Below are 23,119 nucleotides of genomic sequence, written 5' to 3' on the forward strand. Positions count from 1 at the left end.
CTGCAGCATTTATATGAAACAAAGAATCAGTGTTCCAGAACACATAAGAACAGCCTGGGTCTTTGGCCTCAGCGGGCACACTCTCATGTTTTGTTTTGTTTTCTGACAAGCATTCAAATAGAAAAACAGTAACGTGATTACTTGAGAAACTGTAGCACATGATCTGGCCTGGTTAAACTGTGTCTGTAATGATGAAATTAAGTGGCGTATGGATTTTATTCTGGTGCCTAAATTGAAAACCTCATTTTCTGTGTGCATTTGAGTCTCAAGTCTCTGTAAACGTCCCTCTTTCTTTTCCTGTTACACACAAACACACACATACAGTTACCCATAGTAAATGCACAAAGAACCTCTGTATGAAACATTTGGGTCACATACTAAAATGGATCGAGGTCATATCAGTCTGTGAGTAGCAACATTATTTCTCCCAGTGTCTAAAGTAATCATATCAGGCGTGTCAAACATATGCTTAGGGGCTGTTTACAGGCTGCAACACTCGGCCCTTTCTTTTCAAAAAACATTGCAATTCCTTCCATGTCCAGTAGTGTTACATAACATATTTCCATGGGAGAGGTTCATGCATGGATATTTGTAACACCTAAAACATTGAACTCATGGAAATTTGGCAGTAATTCAGCAAATGGGACTCTCTGTTCAGGGAACAACAATGGTGACTTACAGGCTGTGGAAAACAAAACTAGTTGAGGTTTGGGAATCACTGGGCCCATGTGTATTTGTTAACCTATCCTGTAAGTGATGAAAGCAATTAATTATGTAGCTGTTGGCCAGGAGACAACTAATGCAAATGTTGGATTAGTGGGCTGCTACTGTCTGAGAATGGATGTGAGCCCGGATAGCTCAGTCGGTAGAGCATCAGACTTTTAATCTGAGGGTCCAGGGTTCAAGTCCCTGTTCGGGCGATAGATCTTTAGAGAAAGACTCCTGAATTATCTCAGTTATCTGTCATGTAGCCTTGGTGTTGCAAAGCTGTCTTCAGTCTGCATGATGTTATGCATGCAGTCAAGTAATCTAAGGATAAGCTACATGTTGTGTGTTTCCATATAAGTGACGCTATTCACTGAGCATCTTGCAGCTCTGTGTGTGGTTGTCTTTATGGTTGATTTTGTTTTTCCGTTGTATGTTTATTTTCCGAGTTTGTTTTGCACTGTATGTTGAGCCACGTCAAAGATGATGTTCTGTCATAGCAAACAATAAAGTTTTCTGAATCTGAATCTGAGTCATAGTGTAAGGAAATGTGAGACTTGGCATGAGATGTTTGGTTTTGTTCACAGTTAGAGCAGACACCTCATGTACTGAGGCTGTGTCCTCGCCACAGCGGCCGCAGGTTTAACCCCAACCTGCAGCCCTTAGCTGCATGTCATTCCCTTTTGTGTTTAAGTTTTCCTTTGTATAATAAAGGCAAATGACAAAAAAAATCTTTTAGAAAAAGAAAGAAAGAAGTGCCAAATAAACTGCAGTATAAACTGGCTGAAGAAACCAGTATAAAGACTGAACTTTTAATTAAAAAATAAAAATAATAAATAGTGGTAGCTGTCTGAGGGTGATGAGAACTACCTTCAGTGACAGAAACCATCTTTGGGAAAAATGATTTAGTGTGTACTTTTTGTTCTTAGTTTGGCCTATGTCCCATTACTAACATGGAGGGGTGGGATTTGATCTATACTGCAGACAGACACCATGGGGAAAATCAAGACTGAAAAGTTACACTTTGGAGGAGCTGTCATGTTGTCCATCTTTATATATGGCATATGGTTTCCCCAGAAAGGGTAAGTGATAAAAAGAATACAAGGAGAGGAAAACAAGGCAAACTGAATTTGCATTTTTTTAAAAAAATAATCAAAAGATGTGTGAGAGAGACATGGAAAGGTGGGAGTGGGGGGGTGCAGGCACAGGGCCCAGTATTTTGCTGTACTACGCCCCTGCTTAAAAGTGTTTACAGGACTTTTGACTTTCTATTGTGCAGTTAATAGCTATGGCCACTGTACTGTGTGATTAATCTTGAACCAAATTTCTAGTGTAACTCACCTAAACAAAGTTAGAAGTCTGTCATGCTTCTTCTCTCTTTTGAGTGTTACATCAGCTTCATTCACACTCCTAACCGCATCCTGATTGATGATCTCCGCCCTTCAAAATAAAAGCGCTATCACGTGAAGGAGTAGTGATGGGGCGGGCTCAGGGGACACCTCAGCCAATCAGCGTCTCTGTTTTGCGGCTTCCCATTCGTGGATAAACATTGCGACCTAACCCACAGGGCTCTCAGTGGGGCAAGGCACGCCAATGTGACAGAGGCCGACTCGTGTCTGCAGTTGGTGTTATTAGTGCGAGCTCGGAATTACACACCAACATTTGACACGTTATGGTGAAGCATCACCCCGTTTCGGAGGGAGGAGACGCAAACCTTTCGCCGTGACTTCGACCTCCACCACCGGAAACCCGTTAGCTTATGGTAGCTAACGCAAGCTAGCTAAGTTAGCTGTTACCCTCGTTTTTTCCACGCAGCTGACCTCCACCACAACACAGGCGTACTGAGAATCATTTGCTTGCTAGTTTGGGGTCGTTACCTTCCCGTGTCTTTACGTCCCCCCCGCCCCCGTTTGTCCCCTCGTGGTGCCCCGTGGACGGTTCCCGAATATGATACATAATGAGTCAAAGAGATACCTTGGTTCATCTGTTTGCTGGAGGGTGAGTAACATGTCACATACTTATAAAATACAGAGCTAGCTAGCTCTATGCTCAGGGCTAACTCGTTGCTAACACGCATAGCTTCATATAAGGAGAATTTGCTTTGGTGTGGTCATGATTTGGGGATTTGGTTAGTGGTTATATTGTTAACCTGAAGATTATTGTTAGCATCGGTGTGTCAGATGTTAACCAATCTTGTCCATGCGTGTGCACCCGTAGGAGTTGAGCTCAATGTCACATATGACATTTCAGTGTATGCGTTGGCTGGTCTGTGTTTTGTTATTAAACCTCATGGCAGTTATGACATTGCACCCGAAACATAAAGCTAAATATTAGCTGCACATGTGTACTGTCTTCGTTTCGAAAAGCCGCCAGTGTTAAAAGTGAACCTGCTTTCGGTGTCATTTGTGTAACGGCCATAACGTTAGCGCACCAAAACAATCGTGGGCACACTGCCACTAAAAAAAAGGTCACTCAAAAATAGTGCTTACAAACCGCAGACTAACGTGCATGCTCCGGTGCGACTAATACAGTGTCTAAACTGTGTCACAGTGCAGTGTGGACAAGTATTTTCGGTCATAGTGATCTGCCAAAGCTGGTTGACAATGAGATGCATTTTTTATTAAATCTGAATGTAATCGCAGTCTTCAACTGTTCTGGAAAGATTATGATTGCACACAGTCTCAACTTTTAGGTGAAACAGCATCCCTGTACATTGATAGAAAAATACAGTTTTGTGGAGTGGTCCTTTCTTGCCTCCAGCAGAAGTTATATAGGATTTAAAATAAGTTTACCATGATTATTTTAAGGGCAAATATTGCCTTCACATATAAAATTGAAAAACAGCACAAACTCTGAGAGGGTTTCTTATCTTTATCATTTGTATGGCTACACTGATGGAGGGATGACTAACTGTAATGTATTCGGATAAAAAATTCTACCAAAATTAAGCATGCATTTAGTTTTATGAGCCTAAACATGTTTACTGTGTGCACCCTCTAAGAATAGCAGCGGGTTTTGGTTGCACATCAAGCTGCACCTAAAGGTGCCATATTGTAAAAAGTCAGATTTCTATGTCTTCCTTATTAAAAAGCAAGTATAAGTGCTATCCACGGAGAAATGCACACAGCCCGTATTCAGAAACTGTGCCTTTAAACAAGCCGTCCACATATCCATGATTTTGTGATGTCACAACTATTGGCTACTATATAAAAAGTAATTTCAAGCTTAAACATAAACACTGTAAATGGGTCGCCTTGTATTTCCTGGAGGAATATTTTGCAGTGTATGTGAAAATGGAGTATTTCAAACATAGGGTGATTACAGGTATATTCAGTCACACAGTAGGAGAAAAATGTGTTTTTTGAACATTAAAATGTGTCAACATGTTCTAGTAGAAACCCAAAATAAATGTAATGAAATGAGCATAATAAGGGACCTTTGAAGTTGAAACCTTAGTAAGATCAAATGTAACTGCTCTTCTGGGCGTGCTGCTCCTGTGTCAGCGTCCTGATTTCTCTGTGTTTTGTACAGTAAGCACCTGACACAGACTCTGCCAAAAACTCTGTTGACAAAACTTTCTATTTCTGCTTTGTTGCTGATTGAATATTAACCCCAACTAAAGATAACTGCTGTCGCCTTCGCTTTTGATATCCTCAAGTCTGGCCCGGCCCCACCCTGCCCGACATGGTCCTGTCAGGTTCAGTTTATTTATGTAGTCCACGTAGATATTGTTTTTGTGTTCTGTCTTATCAGTCCTTTTTTTATTTGGTACTTGATTACCTACCTGAAATATCCTTGCTGGCCATAAACTGATGCCCTGGATGTAGCAATGTTTGCTCAGGATGTCAAGTTATGGTCTTGTAATAAACAGAACTTGAGAGGAAAAAAAAGTTATACTTTTATAATTTTGCAGACATTTATTTGTTTTACAACTTGCAGTTGTGTAAAGTGTGGTTTTTGATACATTAGATACAAAATGAGAAACATCTCTAAAACCACATTTATTTTTTTTCTGTCAGCTAAATTGTTGTGATGACAGGATTTACACTCAGAAAGTATTTGCAGTTATAATGCAATTCCTATTTGTTTCATTCTTATATGAAAATGCATATCTGTGATTTGTGATGTGGCATGGCACTGCACAGAAGCCTGTTGTGATTTCCCAAGAAACACAAAGCATTCCTGACTGGCTCTATGTTCCCACACATTGTCATTTCTTGTCTACGTGCCAGGGATCTTCAGAATTCCAGCCACATAATTTATTTATGCAAGAACTTTAACACTTTTCACACCTGCAGCCTTCCTGAATGCTTATGACGTCAAAAAAGGATACTGAGTTTCAGTCTTATTCTGTCAGCTGTTTGCTATGTCATCTCCACCTTTTTCATCTCTGTCTTTCTGCCAGATGTGGGGGCACGGTAGGAGCCATATTGACTTGTCCACTGGAAGTCGTGAAGACCCGTCTGCAGTCATCCTCCATCACCCTCTATGTGTCTGAGGTTCAGCTCAGTACTGTCAACGGGGCCAGTGTGGCCCGCATGTCCCCGCCTGGCCCTCTGCACTGCCTCAAGTGGGTATTCAACAATATTTATTTCTGTCAGTCTGCCATGTCCATACTGCTATTCCTTACCAGTCCAGTTATATAGATTCTCTTACAGGTTCTTTATTTTATTGCTAAAAGAAGTTTATTTAAGAACAGGATTCACATTTTAAACATAACAAAATGTTGTTTCTAGAGCAGTCACAGCAAAGCCATGGTACACTGTGTGGCCCTGGAAATAAAAAATAAATAAATAATATTCCTGACATCAAATCACTGAGTGACGTTTTAGAAAGATTTTAGTACTCTCTCATCATCCCTCTTACTGCTGATTCACTGTTTGGCTGGCAGAGCTGGTGAAGGGAGAAGCGGCCGGTTTGGGAGTGGGTGCTGCCACTTCAGTCAGAACGTCTTCAAGATTTGCTCAATTTTACATGGAAAATAAGACCAAACAGTTAGGCGTCATACAGGAATGTGCGTTATATTGACTAGTCAATGTATGGCAGCTTGTTCCATTTTGGGTGTATAAAATGTCTAAATCGCAAAAATTGAGTTTAAATTGTCTTGTCATTTTTTTTAAACAACCATCTTCAGCTTTTTGGTTTTCTTGCTCTCTCCTACGTCTCTTTCCCTCTCCCTGTCACAAAAAGAAAAAAAAAAAGTCTTAAAATGTGATAGACACACTGCTCTGCCCATCCAGATCAATTTCTCCTGGGGGATAGTGTGTGAGCAGACGTGGTGTGTTTTTCTATCTCCAGGACTCCAGACTGTGACCAATAAGTCAGTTTTTGTAACCATGGTGCACCACAGCGACTTGTAAATATTAATATATGAACTGAAGAGCTTGTTTCTGGTCACGGTGATTTAATGGTGTCGCAGTAACAGCTTAACTTTAAATGAGTTTTAATGATGGTGTAAGCAGGTGAGGGGTGTGTTTTTGTTTCTGCAGGGCTCAAGACAGTAACTATTTAGTTGCACTTATTATATAACGGAAGCTTTAGTTTGTTTAGTTCTTTTGTAGTTGTTTAGAGGGGAAGACTAGAGGGAATTTCAGAAATCGGGATATAAATTTAAACATATATATAAATAGATAGATAGATATGTATACTTTATCACAATATTGCCATGAAATATTGCAATATTATTGTATAGGCTGTATAATCCAGCCCTTTCTTTATATAGTCAGCTCTCTGACAGAAAGGAAAGGCTGCACTCATGTTCATAAATTACACCAAATCAATATTTACCCATCCTCTGGCACTTGCTGGTTTCTTCAAGTACAAAGAAAAGTGCTGACAGTAAAAAATAAATAAATAAAATTTAATAATTTAGGACTGTTTCCTACTCTGAACCAGGTCACTATTTATATCCAGCAAATATATAATATATCATAAACATTGACATCTTATGGTGTTTCTTTGAGTATTAACCAAAATGAGTGCAGCTGTTCATGTATGTAGCTAACAGTTCCTCCTCCCTGCTCTCCCAGAGAGGTTGGCCTGCAGAGCCATGGAACCTTTCTCATAAGGCACCATGTTGTTGCTGTTGTTTGGTCTGGCTGACATCCCCCTGGCAAGGCCAACCACTCCCTGAAACCCAACTCCTCACCCTTTGGGAAAACTATACACAGAGTACACATCAGTCTTGAGCCAAACGGGAAATTGTATTACAAATCCAACTATTATTGCTTCTTTATCTTGTGAGATTTTCATACATTTTGGATTCCTCAAGACTCAAGTGTCTCTTTGATTTGGATAGATTGCAAGTTGTGATGTTGAAGGAAATAAGATCATTACTACAATAAAAAAGAATGACCAGCTCTCTTCTGCAAAGGTCATGTCCTGGCTGCTGTGAGGGCTCTGGAAAAAATGAGTTTGATAGCACCATGCCACTCCTCAAATTCATAGAACTAAATTCCATTTAAATGAAATGTCAGTCAGTGAAGCAGTATGTTCTGTAGGCTGGCAGTATAATCCCAACTAAATACGTTCTGGCATGTTTTCAAACTGCTGTTGAATACAGTGCTGCAGCAAAATGCTAGAAGGGCCTCTGCAATTTATAGTCTTTTCATTCAGCAGCATTATCACTAGATTGAATACCTTGCACGAAACAGATGTGGTAGACATGTCTTGTCCTTTTTCCAAACCAAAAGGTAAGAAGAAGTTAGTGTTATAACTTCGAAAGTAGACTAAAAAGGCTTGCAACCACCACCAGTCAAATAACACTGTTAACATGTTGCAGGCATTGGAGGATGTGATGTGGTCATCAAGGCTGCATAACAATTTAAAAATGTTATTTTGGTCAGCCTCTGAACACAGAAGCCACTCAAGTCTAATGTGGCACACCGGTGTTAAAATCTTGAAGAAGAGTCATTTCAAAACAGTGTTAAATTAATAAATGTATTGAGTATTGTGGCTACGAGTGTGCAACTTTTTTCATCCACCACTGCATATCAGTGTTAAGACATGACAGGTAGTTAAAGCCCCTTTACCACTACAAAAAAACCACCAACAATTGCTAATGTCTGGCTTTTTTATTAAACAGGAAAGGTTACAATCAGCAGCCACTCCCAAGTCAAATGACTGCATTAGTGATGCATTAGTAACAGGTATTTATCGACTCCAGCTCAGAGCAGCTTCCATTGGCAGTAATGGAAATACAACACCAGGGTGGACGTGCTGATTTTACCCCATTTGCTAGTGCGATGCAATGGCAGGCCACCAGAAAATACCGTCCGCCTCTGCCCAAGCAACACTCGAACATTGTTCCAAATCAGTCCACACAGAGTTTGAGAGAGAGACTGAATAAGTAAGAGATATAAAAAACAGCAACTACTGTAACATTTTCACTGGTCTCCATGCTGCTTTCTACTGTTTACTAACCTTTTTTCCAGCCTGTCTGTGATGTCAGACATGACATACTGGTAAAAAACACACATACACACCCAGAGAAAGGCATACTTGTCTGCTGCAGAGGTGTGTATATAGCCGTGGTCTACTGGCAATGGGAAATTAGTCTATTACTCATTTGTAGTCATTTTTTTTGTGTTTGAAAATCCTGCGTGTAAACACTAATTTTGGTGGGAAAAGGACCAAGGAATAGAAGACCAAATCTGCTTTTTGTAAGTTGCACACAAATGCCAATAAATGAGAAAATGCATGAGTGTTCTGACTCTAGGCCTCAAATCTTTTGTAAAGCAGCTCACGAGCTTTTTGAAGACTTGCTGTACTGCCAGTGTTTAAACTAGACAACTTTTTCCCATTGCCCAGAAATGTGCTTGTTCCTCATGTCCTTTTTGGTATTCTGTCGTTATGCAAGACTTGCCTATGTAATATTTATAACTCTGTTTCCTGCTACATCTAGTTTTAATTGGCACGCCTCTTCAAAGTCATTATTTTATCTAACACAGTTGTAATATTAAAATCTAAAACATATATTCCTAATATCCTTTAGTGCTCAATAGACCCCTAAATGCAAGTGATTACTGACATTTTTTTCTATTCTTAGATTCATACTAGTTTCTTTGAATGTAGGCTAAAGTTCCTCCTAAAGGAGGAAGGACAAGCAAGGCCATGCCATCTGGTGACCGACTGTGCTCAGGTGTCATGGTAACCTTCACATTAAATTTAGTCACCAAGGCAATATATGTGTCCTTAAAGTGTACCGGTGCTAAATGCATTTATTTCCTCAGAATGCATTTGCAAAGCAGATTTTTCTGAAAAGTTTGAAACCTGCATTATTACCATTATGTCAACTTGCTTGCAGTCTTAACTTCCTTTTTTAGTGTATCAATGCTTTTTGACTTGTTACCGCCACCTGTTGATAAATGGACTGTACTTAAAATCAACAGAAAATGGACAATAGAAAAAATGAGTATCCATGACCAATAATAACTTTAAAGCACGCAAGTTGTCTCTGTGTTAGACTCATAATGTACATGTTTGTGTGTGTTTTGTATTCAGGTTGATATTAGAAAAAGAAGGACCTCGCTCTCTCTTCAGGGGCCTGGGGCCAAACTTGGTGGGCGTGGCACCTTCCAGGTAAGCTGTCTCTTCCACCTGTTATTATCACAATGTCATCTTCATCATATTCTCAGCTATGGTTACCTCTGTTTCTCTGTTTGACTTGAAAGACTATGAAGCTACAAGAGCTGTCTTAAAGTAAAGACATTCCAAGTTCACTGATAGTAACAGTATCTCTTTGACTATGTAAATAATCAAATGTAAATCAGTCAAATTGTGTTTCCAGTGTTATTATTCCTCTGCAGATGAAATCCAGAAGGATTTCCTCTAGTGTTCAAAACTACATAATGGATTGGATTTTGGATAGATGAAAAAAAATACCGTATTTGATGGATTTTTCTTATGCCACCACACTGGTGCATGGCTGAAACAATTTCTACAACTCTTAAACAAAAAATGTAAAATATGTCATACTGTTTTCGGGGAAGACAGATTATTGGCCTGGTCGATTAATAGGGCCGATATTTGGCATTTTTCCAATTATCTGTATCACCATTTTAATTGTAACGGCTTTTAGCATTGATTAAACATTTGCGAAAGACATTTAAACAAAGTTTTGTGTTGGGTTTGTTATGTTCCAATTTCTAAATATTAACAGGAAGATTTTCATTTTTTATTGTAAATGCATGTCATAATCAATATTGGTTATCAGTCTTATTAACTACTAATAATCAGTATTGGTATGTAAATTATGCCATTTGGCAGAGTTTTGCTGTTGGGGAGAGGAGGGATATATAGACACTGGTTGAATGAAGGGAAGTCTACCACAGTCTATCTACTCATACTACCCACACGCATTTGATACAAAGCTGGTTCAACATTGGCAAAGTATCCCTTTAACATAAACAAACTGAGATTGATTTGATAAAAAGGATCTAAACCAGCAAAGTGCAGTTCCTATCAGCTGTTCTTATTCTTTGGTAGCTGATTTAGTGGCATTTTATGCAAGCTCACATGAGCACAGTATTTGTTTTTCACTGATACATGACTGTTAGATACTGTGGTATTACGTAACCACCACAGGGCTCTTTGAGGTTACTTGGTGATAAAGAAGCATTAGGGTTACATGGTCATTTAGGTCTCATTCATCTTCATGGCTTCCTCAGCAGCTTCTACACTGAAACATGGCAACGGCACATTTAAAAGTGTTTGGTCTGTGTCTTGGAAATACTGTAATTAACTGCAGTTAGGTAATAACAACATGATCATAATCATTTATCACCCTTACTTTTGATGATTGGAGCAAAGTGTGGGCTAATGGCAGAGGGCAGCAGCGAATGCTGCAGCGTGCAGGTGCCGGTGCTAAGCATATGTGGAGTGTTTTGTTAACATTTTCTCTGAATGAATGCTGAGGAGTGAGCAGTGGAGGTGAAGGCAACAAGGCTTCCTTAGCTGTGACGCACATTTAAAGAAGAACGTGTACACAAACACTGTCTCACAATGTGACTGATGAGCTTTCAGCATCATTAGCAGTCTGACTAAGCACATTTTATAAATGAGCCTGACTGCACATTGTGCTGTTAGAAAGAGAAAGCAGTTGTACAGTATTAACACATGAACATGATTGTTTTGACCTTTTTTTAATTAGTGAAAACAAGATAATTAGTGAAAATAAATGAGGACGTGCTTTTTATACTGAATAGCCTCTTTATCCAACTAGGCTGATTTGCTAAGACTGTTGGTTCTGCTCTCGGCTTTACACTTAATGAATTTTTAAAGCTCATTAAGCTGAACCTGACATGGAGACAGTTTTACTTGTTGATGTAGTGTAATTAATCAGCTGCATTGCTACCAGAGGCACACAGTTGACCAGAACTAATGAGCTTTACACTGAAAACATGGCATGTATAACTTGTTCTGCTATGTACTGGTGTAACATTCTTACCTTTTGTACCTTTTGTATTTTCTTTCGACAGAGCGATATACTTTGCTGCTTACTCCACTGCCAAAGAGAAACTGAATGCTGTGTTGGAACCCGACTCCACACAGGTACACATGGTGTCCGCTGGAATGGCAGGTAACTACGTATGTGCGGTAAAAGGTTGAGTTTTCTTGCGATGCAAAGCTTTATATGCCTCCACGCTGGCGATAGCGGTGGCCGGAGGTATTATGTTTTTGGGTTGTCCTTCTGTGTGTCCCATTCTTGTGAACCCAATATCTCAGGATTGCCTTGAGGGAATTTCTTCAGATTTAGCACAAACATTCACTTGGACTCAAGGATAAACAATAAGTAGATTGTTGCGGTCAAAGTTCAAAGCCACCGTAATCTCGTCTGCCTCATTCATGTGAACACAATATCTCACCTTAAGGGAATCTTTAAAAATGTGGCATGTGTTCTCTTGGATTCAACGATGAACTGATCATATTTTGGTGGTCAAAGGTCAAGGTCACTTTGTCCTTGTATACATCTCATTTATTTGAACGCAGTATCTCAAGAACCTCTTAAGGGACTTCCCTCATATTTGACACAAACATCTACTTAGACTTAACAATGAACTGATTAGAATTCAGTGGTCAAAGGTCAAGGTCACTGTGACCTCGCGTCTGTCTCATTCTTTTGAACGCAATATCTCAAGGAAGCCCTGAGGGAATTTCCTCAAATTTGGCACAAACGTCCACTTGGACTCTAAATAGAACTGATTAGAATTTGGTGGTCAAAGGTCAAGGTAACTGCAACCTTTTCTGTTTTATTCTTGGGAACAAGATGTCTCAAGAATACCATTAGGGAATTTTTGTCAAATTTGGCACAAAGGTTCACTTGGACTGAAGGATGAACTAATCTTGGGTCGTTTACATCTTCTGTACATAAAGATGGACAACATGACAGCTCCCCCAAAGTGCAGCTTTTCAGTCTGGACCGCCCCCTGGTGTTTAACTGCAGTATAGGTCATAAAGCCCGCCTCTCCATGTTAATGAATGGGAAATAGACCAAACTAAAAACTTAAAGTACATGCCAAATTCATTTTTCCAAAGATGGTTTCTGTCACTGAAGGTAGCTCTCATCATCCTAACGTTTGTTCTAATGAGTTATTAAATTCTACAAAAAGGGGATTTTCCGCCAAGTGATGGCTCTGTTTCTCAATGGAGTTGCTTGCGATTGACATCCATGTTTTCAACGACATGGTTGTTAACCATAAGTGCAACCTGACTGGTGCAGGGAATTCACTGCGTGGCTGTAATGGTCGTTAACATACTGTCACAGTGTGTACATTTCCAGCATGCTTGTCAGAAATGCTGAGTCACTTATGTACTATAGGGCTGCTGCTTTTCTCTCCATTGAATCTTCTGAAGTGAGTAAGCAGTGGTGAACTAGTTTTTGTTACTTGTTCTTTGACAGTCTAAGGACATGGCCCACTTTATGCACACGAAAGAAGTTTGGGGAAGGAAATCCCTTTGGTGCAGAAAGCCCTCTAGGCAACTTCTCGAAACAACCTCTGCTCGTGAGGACCCTGTGTATTTAAAAACAAGCTCATCATGTTTCTTTCACCTTTTGTCTAGATATACTGCCAACTCAGTGATCTTAAAACAGCTTAATTAAAATCATTACACGTTAAAAGGCCAGATTTAGATACAGTGTCATTATTCTCTGATGACTTCTCTGTCAAGGGAAGGTTATCTGCTCCGGTGTCACACTGATCCAGCAGGGAATGCCGAACCGTTACAATGTGGGTCAGTCACAGCTACAGTACACATGCCTGTGTGTGTACGTGGGTCAGTCTGACAGGTTCACCGAGGTGCCACTTTTAGCACACCATGACTCAGACTTTTCAACAGCCCGGTCAAGGTCAGCTTTATGAGTACATTTCTCTCCAGTGGCAATTCACATATTCTGCAGACCTGACTAAGCTGAACTGACAGGTGATGAGGAGTCGACAGCGCAAAGATTATTCTTTTCTGAATGATACATGATACCTACAGCATGGGTTAGCGCTGGCTGCCATGGATGCCAAATGGATGTCCACTTGGTAGAAAACGGTGAGGTTTTTGTTCTTTTTTTTCTTCAAAACAAGGTCATTTTTTTTCTGACCGCTCACACAACAAATAAAGACATCAACATATCATACTGTGACGTCACAGTGTCATTACAATAGTAGACCTGTTGCAGCTGTCGCAAATTTGCATCCCTGCTGTTATGACTGTTTTTGTTGTGCAGTATTTGCAGGCAGGTTTTTGCATTTTCATGATGTTTAGTCATGCCCTTGGTTTGTAAAGCCCTTTACCACTACATTCGAATTTTTCTCAGCAAACATCATTCTTGTCGCTCCTGTCCAAACTTTTAAATTTTCTAAAGTACTCTTTCTGCAAAAGAAATGTCCCCTTATAGATTAAACATATAACAACAACCCCCCCCACCCCCCTCAAAAATCCACTATTTCTTTGGGCTGTAATGTGCATACATGTCAGAAACAGGCCTTAAAACCTGTTGTCTCATGTCGTGCTTTGCATTTCTGAAGTTTTCACGAGGTTGGAATATGCTTTGTTAAATCCTTTGGGATTATGGCAGAAAGGGAAGTAAAATGGTTGCATGCCAATCATTTTGCCACACACAAGCCTTTGTCTGTTTTAGGCTTTAACTCTACTGTAGCACCTGCTCTCGCAAGGGCAGGAGACCCCCCATCTCCAGGGGTCTCTAGCTGCATCTGTGAGGAGTTACTTGGGGCTGCGTGAGTACTCACCACAGGTCTGTGCTTCTTTTTATAGCTGGTTCGTCTCTGTCTTTGTCTGCATTTCTGTTCTCTACATCTAGGTCAGTGGATAAGAAGTTCTTTTTTTTTTTTTCGGCATTCAGTTTCTCATTTACCGGCACACAGAGGATAGTCTATTGACAGGCTAGTTTGTTCCCACAAAGTTGCCTTTGTGACTTTACATTTCATTTTTATTTGTATTTTTAGAGAACATTATGACACTGTTTTACTGGGTTTCTACATATCATGAAAACCTGAAAAGTCATGGAATTTTACAGTCATGTTTTCCAGGCCTGGAAAAGAGTAAATTGGCTTGATATCTTTCAAAAAGGATAGAAGGCAATGAGCAACATATAAAGAAATTACCTCAAAATCTGCAAAAAAAAAAAGAAAAGAAAAAAAACAAGAAAATCTGCAAAAAAAAAAACATTGTTATAACTTAATCAAAATACAAATATGTACATATAATTATGATTTTATAATTTTATATATATTTTTCTCAGCTTTTTCCCTTGTTTTTTTGTTGTTGTTTTTTTAAATATTTTATAAATTCTTGCAATTTTTTTTCACAGTTCTCACTTCCTCTTTTCCTGTGTTTCTCAAAAGAGATCAAACCAGTTTGCTCAGTGCTCAAAATACCTGTGAAAGGTGTCTGAACGCAGTACAAGAAAATCCAGGTCGATGCCAGATCGATCCAGGTCTCAAGGGGTTAAAAATCACTGAAAGTTTTGGGAAAAGTCGTGGAAAATTGCTGTGTGTAACTGAATTGCCACAGTAATCTTTCATGTAAAGTTACATAATGGCACATTATTTTTTCTGTAGCTGTGGATATAATGTAGCTCTAATATGTGTGTGACACATATCAAGCCACCTTAAATTATGTTTGAATGTGATATGTTTGAAAAATGCTGAGCAAGTGGCGCAAGAACTTAATTTATCATGGATCCTTGAAAAGTCATGGAAAAGCTTTGAAATTTTGTCCATGAATATGTGTGGGAACCCTGGTTTTAATTTAAACACCATGAATGCAGCATAAAGAATACTACACCTTATGTGCTGTGTTACCTTGTTAATATTTGATTGTCCCACTGGCAGCTGGACACGTAGGCTGACAGTAGTATTTTTAGACTTTGAACAAAATGTAATTCTGTTGTTTTTCTGTTTTTTTTTTGGTTTTTTTTGTTTTCCTCCACAGGTTTTACAGCCATCACAGCAACCAATCCAATATGGCTCATAAAGACCCGTCTCCAGCTGGATGCTAGGTAAATATGACACCAGGGTGTGAGCTTCACAAAGTCCAGTTCCCAAGAGTGGGGACTAACAGTTGTTATAAACCCTTTGACGTGGTTTTGATTATTGCAAATGTCCATAGCTACCTTGTGTGCCAGGGTGTGTTCTGTCTCTTGCGACCGGGAAGTTGTTAAACAGCTTACAAAAGCTCCTATTTGTAGGATCTGAAATGGCTTTACAGACTCTGAGTGGTAGTATAAAGAAAGGCACTGTTTTCTATGAGCCAAAATGTTTCCAAGATGTAGAATTTATGTATACATTGCTATAATCACATAGAAATTCTTTGCATGAGAGCTTTTAAGTTGACAAGTTCCTGTTAGTGCTTTCGTTGGTAATTTTGTCCCTTGGGGCTTACTGTACTCAAGCCCTAAAGGACAACGTTACCAAACAGAGAAAACAGGGACCTGATAACACTGACTCTGATGTTATTTACATAAAGACTGCAGGGAAGTGACTGTAGATCATCAATTGTGTAAGACAGGCTGCTGTTATGTCCTTGTGTTTGTCCTTCTTCTACAAGAGCACAGCTTTTCATGCACACTCATGTTTTAAATGCAAACATTAACAGTGAGCAGGTGCAGAAACTAGTTTTGTGAGTGCTATGCATTTAGGTGTTACCTTAGGCTTCATGACTTTACATCTACATGCATTATTACACAATGGAGGGCATCATGCCTCGGGGCTGTGTGTCAGCAGCCAATCATGCAAACGAATGGACCCATCAGCCTGATGTTATTTTGTGCACATTTGTCATTGTAAGCTCAAGAACCTTTCGTGTTTGTGGTGATTCACTTTGGTCACATTTGTTGAAAAAAAAAACTGTCAAAATGTTTAATTGACTATTTTATAGTCATTGACTGTTCAATCCTCTAAAACCGACCAGTGGGAACTGAAAGTCGTCAACAAAATCACGTAGAAAAAGGCATTTACAGCAACAGGCTGAGCTAAAAACAAGCCTTATGCAAGTTTGGTCTCTTCTTGAAGCAGAGATCAGCAAATGAATTTCGTAGTCAATATTTACTTAAGTTAGGCTCAATACAAGGATTATACGTTTCTGTTGTCTTTGCCGCCATCTTGACTGTAGGGGAGCCAGGAGGGACAATTGAGTGAGATTCAGCTCTTCTTTGTTTGGGAGGGGAGGGGGAGGGCTTTTATTGGACATTTTGTCTGAGGATCGTCTCCATACAGCCAGTCTACCCCAGTTCCACCCTTTACATTGCATCTTCAAGGGGGAATTTCATACCGTTATTCTGCCTCGCCGCTCTATTTAAAAGGTACAGTCGCGGAATTGGGGGACAGAGTTGTCTGGTTTTCAATGCGGCATTGGAGGTAGCACCAAAATCAGGTTTGTAGAAACGGGACAGCTGGTTGCACAGGATCATGGGCAGAATGGGTGCAGCATTTTGACTGTTTGTCACGCGTGCGATCCAGCGCGGGGAGATTTAAAAAGCAACTGCTAGCAGTTAGCAGCAAACTCAAAGAAGAAGAACAGAAAAGCCCACAAATTTGGAACCAGTGAGATTCGGGAGCTCCCTGTCCTCTGAGCAGAAGACAAGATCAGCTGCCATTAGCAGAGAAGGTAAATGAGTGTTTTGACGTATTATACCATTGTTATAGTTTAGCCATGGCTGCAATATACAAATGCTATATGTCACACTAGTGGCCGACGCTGTGGTGTTACACGTCACGCCCGTCACTCCTTTTGCTTCTGGGTTTCTGGCACGTTGTCTGAAATGACACACTGGGTGGAATGATGCTGCCGTTGTTTAGGTTTGTGTAAGGCGGCATAAAGAAGGGACTTAGTAGTGGCCCTAAAGTGTGATCTCTGTGGATAAAGGTGTCTTGATAATGAAACCCGCATATTTTCTCACCTTCTATCCACTACTGCGATAAATCCACACTGAACGCACAGCCTGTCATTCACTCTGTCCCCACCCACATACCCCCAGAAACACTTGGTGGACATCTGCACTCAGTGCACACTTCTAGTCGCAATCATGTTTAGTTGTTTCTCTCTAGTCCTTTTAATTGTGGCTTTAAAAAATATTTCCTGTCTTTTCTCAGGAATCGGGGTGAGCGAAGGATGAGTGCGTTTGAGTGTGTGCGACGGGTGTATCAGACAGACGGCCTGCGAGGCTTCTACAGGGGTATGTCGGCATCCTACGCCGGCATCTCAGAGACTGTGATCCACTTTGTGATCTATGAAAACATCAAACGCCGCCTCTTGGAGGCCAAGGCACCGCAGAACATGGACGAGGAAGAGGAGACGTCCAAAGATGCTTCAGACTTCATCGGGATGATGCTTGCTGCTGCCACCTCCAAGACCTGTGCCACAACTATTGCTTACCCTCATGGTAAGAGTTTGTGCTTAGCAATTAGCTGATAGCAGCTGATTTTGGAGGATTATTAACACATGGATCCATGTGTGTTCTTTTGCAGCCTTCAGCTGCCGCGTTAGTTCAGTTTCGAAAGTTGCACAATAACACAACAACTAACCAAACAGAGACCATTTACCCCTTGTGCTCTGCAAGGAAAAAATGCAGTTTCAAAATAGTCTGGTGGCTGAGGACGGGGGCCGCAGCAAAACAGATATGAGCCGTCTGAAATAAAGGGCCACCTACAAAAATCAATATCAGTTTAATTGTACGCTGATCATTTTACCTTTAAATCTTGCCGTCAGGCAGCTCTTTCCAACGGAGAAATAAAGACATTGCATTACCTTTTTCAAAGCCACCAGACTCCATCGAACAGTAATGTCACCCTTAGTGCTTGGGTTTGCAGTGGGGTCCAAAAATCCACGTCTAGTCAAGATCCTCATTACAAATGATAAGATCACAGGGTTCCCACGGTCATAGAAATCCTGGAAAAGTCATGGAACTTCATGATCTCATTTTCCAGTCCTGGAAAAGTAAAGGAATTCTGTTGTGTGTAATGACATTGTAACAGTGGATAACCCTCCACATAATGTAACATGACAGAAAAAGTATTTTCCAAAGCTGTCCATGTGACAGAGCTCTGATATGCATCGATGTGTGATAGTTAACCATCTCATACGTTTCTTCATTTGCTCCCCACGTTCCCATTTCCCTCCATGTATGCCAGCCAGCTAAAACAATTTTTAAATCTGATATGTTTGAAAAACGCAGGGCAAGATGGAAAAGTTAAGAAATGTTCTCCATGAAAATGTGTGAAACCATGATATCAGCTTAGCAATTTGAGTTTTACATGAAAATATTAGAGATTTTCTTTGTGACCTCAGACTTTTTAACGCCAATGTTTTTGTAGCGACAGCATCATGCGGGAACCTACTATGTCAGGTCACATGGGAAAAAAAATTCAGAAAAGTATTTTGATGGTAAAACATACATACTTTGACCAAAACTTGAATTTTGTAACACTACTGGAGAGCTACAGAATGATAAAAATAATCATTATTGTAATACATCAATTGATTTTATTTCTTGATTTACAAATACATACATAAATAGATACATAAAAATAAAGGAGATAACCTCAATCCCTTGTTTTTCTTCTCGACTTTGCAGAAGTGATCCGCACCAGGCTACGCGAGGAGGGCACCAAGTATAAGTCTTTCTTCCAGACTCTAACAACAGTGCCCAAAGAGGAGGGCTACCGCGCCCTGTACCGCGGCCTCGCCACCCACCTCGTACGACAGATCCCCAACACCGCCATCATGATGTGCACCTACGAGCTGGTGGTCTACCTCCTGAACCGTTAGAGTCTTCCCCCGCCACACATAGACAGTATAATAACCCCGCCCCTGTTTGGAGACGGAGGAAAAGAGAGCTAACTGCACGGCAGCCAGCACAGCAACCTGCTCGCCAGAGGAGGACAGAGACAGCACCGTGACCTTTGTCTCAGAGTGGTTGTTAAAAATAAGTTTTGTTTTATAACCAAGGCATCTGGCACAGGGAGGAGGATTTTGAAGTTGCTCACATTGGTTTGGGGATCTGGGGTTTAGCAGTGGCGAAGAAATGGTTGCCCTAATTTCATTTTAATTCCATCCTTTTCTCCCTTTGGTTATATGCGTTGCTTCTGAAAGCTCTGATTCAGAGTGCTGAGGAAAGAGTTACAGTATATTCTGCCTCTAACAATACTAATGATGGATTAGAAGTGCAGTAATTCCAATCCGTACTACCTACTGGATATAAAACGCCCCCTGGCAGTTGCTGTCATACTGATGATCAGTTCTTAAAAAATATTTTGTCAGCAGTATTCCCTGCATCTATCAGAGCAGCAGTGCGGTATCTGACGAGGGGCTTTAGAGTTAGGGAAGAAGTCATCGGTGCGTGGAAAGAACAGAGGGAAAGATAGGGAGAGAGATGAATGGGAAACGTGCCTTGTGTGTAAACGTGATGTTCGACTTAGATGCACAACGGCTGTAAGGGGTTGATCTGTCACAACAGAGTCGTACACTGGTGTCGCGTGATTACAGGTGTCCTTAGTGAACCTTTTTCATATCGTGAACATAGACACACTCACCTAAAATTGGTCGCAAATGTATCTACAGCTCTTTACACTAAATACCTACAGGGTTGATATCTACTCGCTCAGTGCAAATGAAGTCTACGTAATGACGTCGACCTTTGTGTTTGTGTTAACAATGTGTGGAAGAAGAGCATTCACTAAGATGAGATGGAGGGTGAAACATCCCCAAACTTAACCACAAAATAATCACCATTCTAACCACTGGAATGTAAATAAACAGGAGGATTAACTTCACAAAAGGCAGGCAAGTAAAACACTGACCCCATGTTTTGAATTAAAAATAAATATGATTAACACATTTTAACAAACTGTAATATTGATTGAGATATAAAATTCCCTCATAGTAGGCTTGGGTGGTATCTACTTTTTCATACCTTCCTGACATTTAACTGGAGTATACAGTATATGACAGTAATTGTGTAAAAAAAAAAATGAGAAGCTGAGCTCCTGGTGATAAAAGTTTTGTATTATGGTAGAAAATAAGCGATATGGATTTTTTTGCCGATATCCGATATGCCAATATATAACAACTCATTTGGCTGATATCGATACCAATATCGATATATCCACATTTTTACCTCGCCTTATTTTAGTAATCGTCAAGTCTCTTCTGTAGTGAAATTTACATTATAGTATGCATACTCTTATTGTGATGGCCCACCAGCAGATGGAGACATAAAATACAATGCTTTCAATGTACAGAAATGTTAGCATTCATTGAGCAAAAGTAGAAGAAAATTTGACAAAAAAAAGGAAAATAAAGTCAAAACCAAAACAAATTAAAAACAACATAAAGGAAATGACCTAAAAAAAGTCCTTAAGAAATATAAATCCTGTAACATAATAAAGATATAAGTATAAATATATTTTTCTGTACATTTTTCTGTAGCTTCTTAAAACAATTAAATCTCCTCTCTTTTTTTGCAATTTGTGTGACATTTCTTGGCAAGTTACCTATTGTCTTTTCCCCTTTGTTTTCAAAAGAATTCAAACCCGTTTGCACATGGTACAAAGGTTTAAATACTTGTGAAATGTGTCTGAATGCAGCAGGCGAAAGTTATGTGTATCCAAGTTTCAAAGGGTTAATAGAAAGTAGAGCTGTGTTTTTGACAGTATTTAAAATGATACCTTAAGGAAGTCAAAATACCCTGGTATACCATTATATCTTGATACCACCCAAGCCTTCTTCATAAGGTGATCAAGTTGAATTTTTTTGCCCAGAAAAGGCAAATGCAAACATTTAGTGCTTTTTGTTTCTTTTTTTGAGGAGGAGGAGGAGGAGGAAAGGGGATTAGCCTGTTAGTTGTTACCTTTGTCCAAATCGCACTTTTTCTCTTATTTTTTTCACAGTTGCAGAATCCAGGCTAGTTTTACAGGCGAGGACAATCCTCTTGAGTTTACTCTGGAAACTTGTACAGTTCAGCCAGTGTGTGAAGGAAGCGGCCAGGATTATGTTCTTCATAAGTGCACATTAATTCAACACAGACCAGTACATTAAAAAAAGAATGGCCACTATTTTGTTGATTCCTTCCCCGTAGTCACTTGTTTTTGAAAAAAAACTGCATTTCAACCAGTGAAAAAAAAAAAAGAAACAGCTTTCTTTGTCCTTTTGTCAGTGTTTTATGTGCTCTTGGATGTCCCTGACATGGAATAGAAAGGTACTTAATCTCTTCTTTGGATGCATTTGGTTTTTGTGTCATGTTTCAAACTGTACAACAGACAAAAAACAGTATTTTGCTGTCACCTAATTTATCCTATTAACTAGAGAAGTAAATTCACCTTTCAAACACGTGACACAAGAACCTTGTCTGTTGATTAATGTGTGCATTTCCCCCCAAAACTGCAAACTTTAAGGGCACGGCTTAGCCCCAAAATACTAACACAAATGATCATCTCACTTTTAACTGCATCAGCCTTGCCGTCATCCTGCAGTGTATTTTATCTCACAGTGCTGGTGTGCAGCAGTGGAGCGTGCCCGGCTGCTGTGATGTGGAGGGGGCTGTTTTGGCGAAATATGCAGCTCAACTATGCTCTTTTTCTCATGAGGCACAGTTGCACTTGAGATTGCAGAAACAGCTTCAGTGTGTAACCCCCTAATCAGCCTCAGATGCTACTCTCCGCTGGAATTATTGATGTGATCCTCAATGTGAACAGTTTTCAGTTTTACAGCACACATGAAGGATACATTAGATTAGCCTCATTGTGCAATTTTATCAGAGATGTATTAACACGCAGTACCATCAACACACACCATCGATGCAGAGATGTAGAGGGCTGCTTTTAGTGAATTTAGTGGTTTTAAAACAAGATGGACTGACAGCCTGTGCAGATAGTGTGAGTTGATTGTTCTTAGCCGGTTAAAGGGTCATTTCAGTCAAATTCATCCCTAAATATGAATATTTGGTTGAAATGACCCGTCAACTGTGTGGTTAACTACATGTCTTTCACTTGTATCAGTGTCTGTCATATGATGCATTATTCCCTGCATCCCATGGTTATTTTTTTGCACCAACATGTTTGCATCGTGTGCCAGTAAGTGTGTGTGCGTGTGTGTATATTTGTTCCGCGTGTGCTTGCTTAAATGACAATCGTGTGTCATTGGGTGGTGTCTTGTGTGTAAGAGACCATAAGAGTATGTGTGTATTCAGAAAAATAGCTGCAAACAGTGTTGTTTTTATCTTTTTAAATAAATTGTTGCCTTTTCCTGACGCCCTTTGTTTTATTTTTGGTTTTTTTTTCTCCATGTTGTCATCGATGAGCCCGCTGTGAGTGTGGCTCGGCCTATGCATTCTCTTATACCTGTTTTTGTAAAACAAAAAGCCAATAAAATGGAAAGTGCAAGTATATTTACGTGTCAAGAACTCTTACTGAGAACACAAATTTTCGTTACTTGGTGGTTGATATCAGTGCGGCACAATCCTCAAATGAAACTTCTCTCAAAAACTGTTTCAAAAACTTTGTTTCCTGCATTCAGGTACTTATCAAAAGGTAAAATAACATAAGTACACTGCATCAGCATTTTGATGTTCAATACATTTTAAGTTTTTAGTTCATGACCCTAGCATGCATATGACTCATTACTTTTAAGTAATGGGTGTCAGATATTATTTGTTAGTTTCAATAATTTCATCAAAAATGGGGTGATTGTAAGTCAGTGTATGCATTTATTAACACAGTTACATAAAATGAAAAAAAATGAAAAAACGCAATATTGGAAGCGCTAACTTTTGAATTGTCCATGGTTACCATGGAAACTACCAGTGCATCTGTCAAACTTGATTGAGTCTGACACACGTGAAGACATCTGTTAACCTGCAGCAGATGATCAAACTTCATTCACATGTTAACGGTTAGAAAAAAACAATATT

At 39.8% G+C, this 23,119-nt stretch overlaps 1 protein-coding gene and 1 non-coding gene across 2 annotated transcripts; both read left to right on the forward strand.

Moving 5' to 3' along the window:
* The first annotated feature begins 847 nt into the window (after positions 1-847).
* trnak-uuu (transfer RNA lysine (anticodon UUU)) lies at positions 848-920 on the forward strand. Its single transcript has one exon. It is a non-coding gene; the product is annotated as a tRNA-Lys (tRNA).
* A 1,322-nt stretch (positions 921-2,242) lies between these two features.
* LOC121943589 (solute carrier family 25 member 36-A) lies at positions 2,243-22,597 on the forward strand. Its single transcript, XM_042487150.2, has 7 exons — positions 2,243-2,703; positions 5,111-5,275; positions 9,208-9,285; positions 11,184-11,284; positions 15,148-15,214; positions 17,307-17,596; positions 18,788-22,597. The coding sequence occupies exons 1-7, from the start codon at positions 2,663-2,665 to the stop codon at positions 18,979-18,981; spliced, it is 936 nt and encodes a 311-aa protein (XP_042343084.1). The 5' UTR covers positions 2,243-2,662; the 3' UTR covers positions 18,982-22,597.
* The last annotated feature ends 522 nt before the right edge of the window (positions 22,598-23,119 follow it).

This window comes from Plectropomus leopardus, chromosome 6 (genome assembly GCF_026936395.1).
Source record: "Plectropomus leopardus strain MGB_pleo_1.0 chromosome 6, ASM2693639v1, whole genome shotgun sequence".
Lineage (NCBI taxonomy): Eukaryota > Metazoa > Chordata > Actinopteri > Perciformes > Serranidae > Plectropomus > Plectropomus leopardus.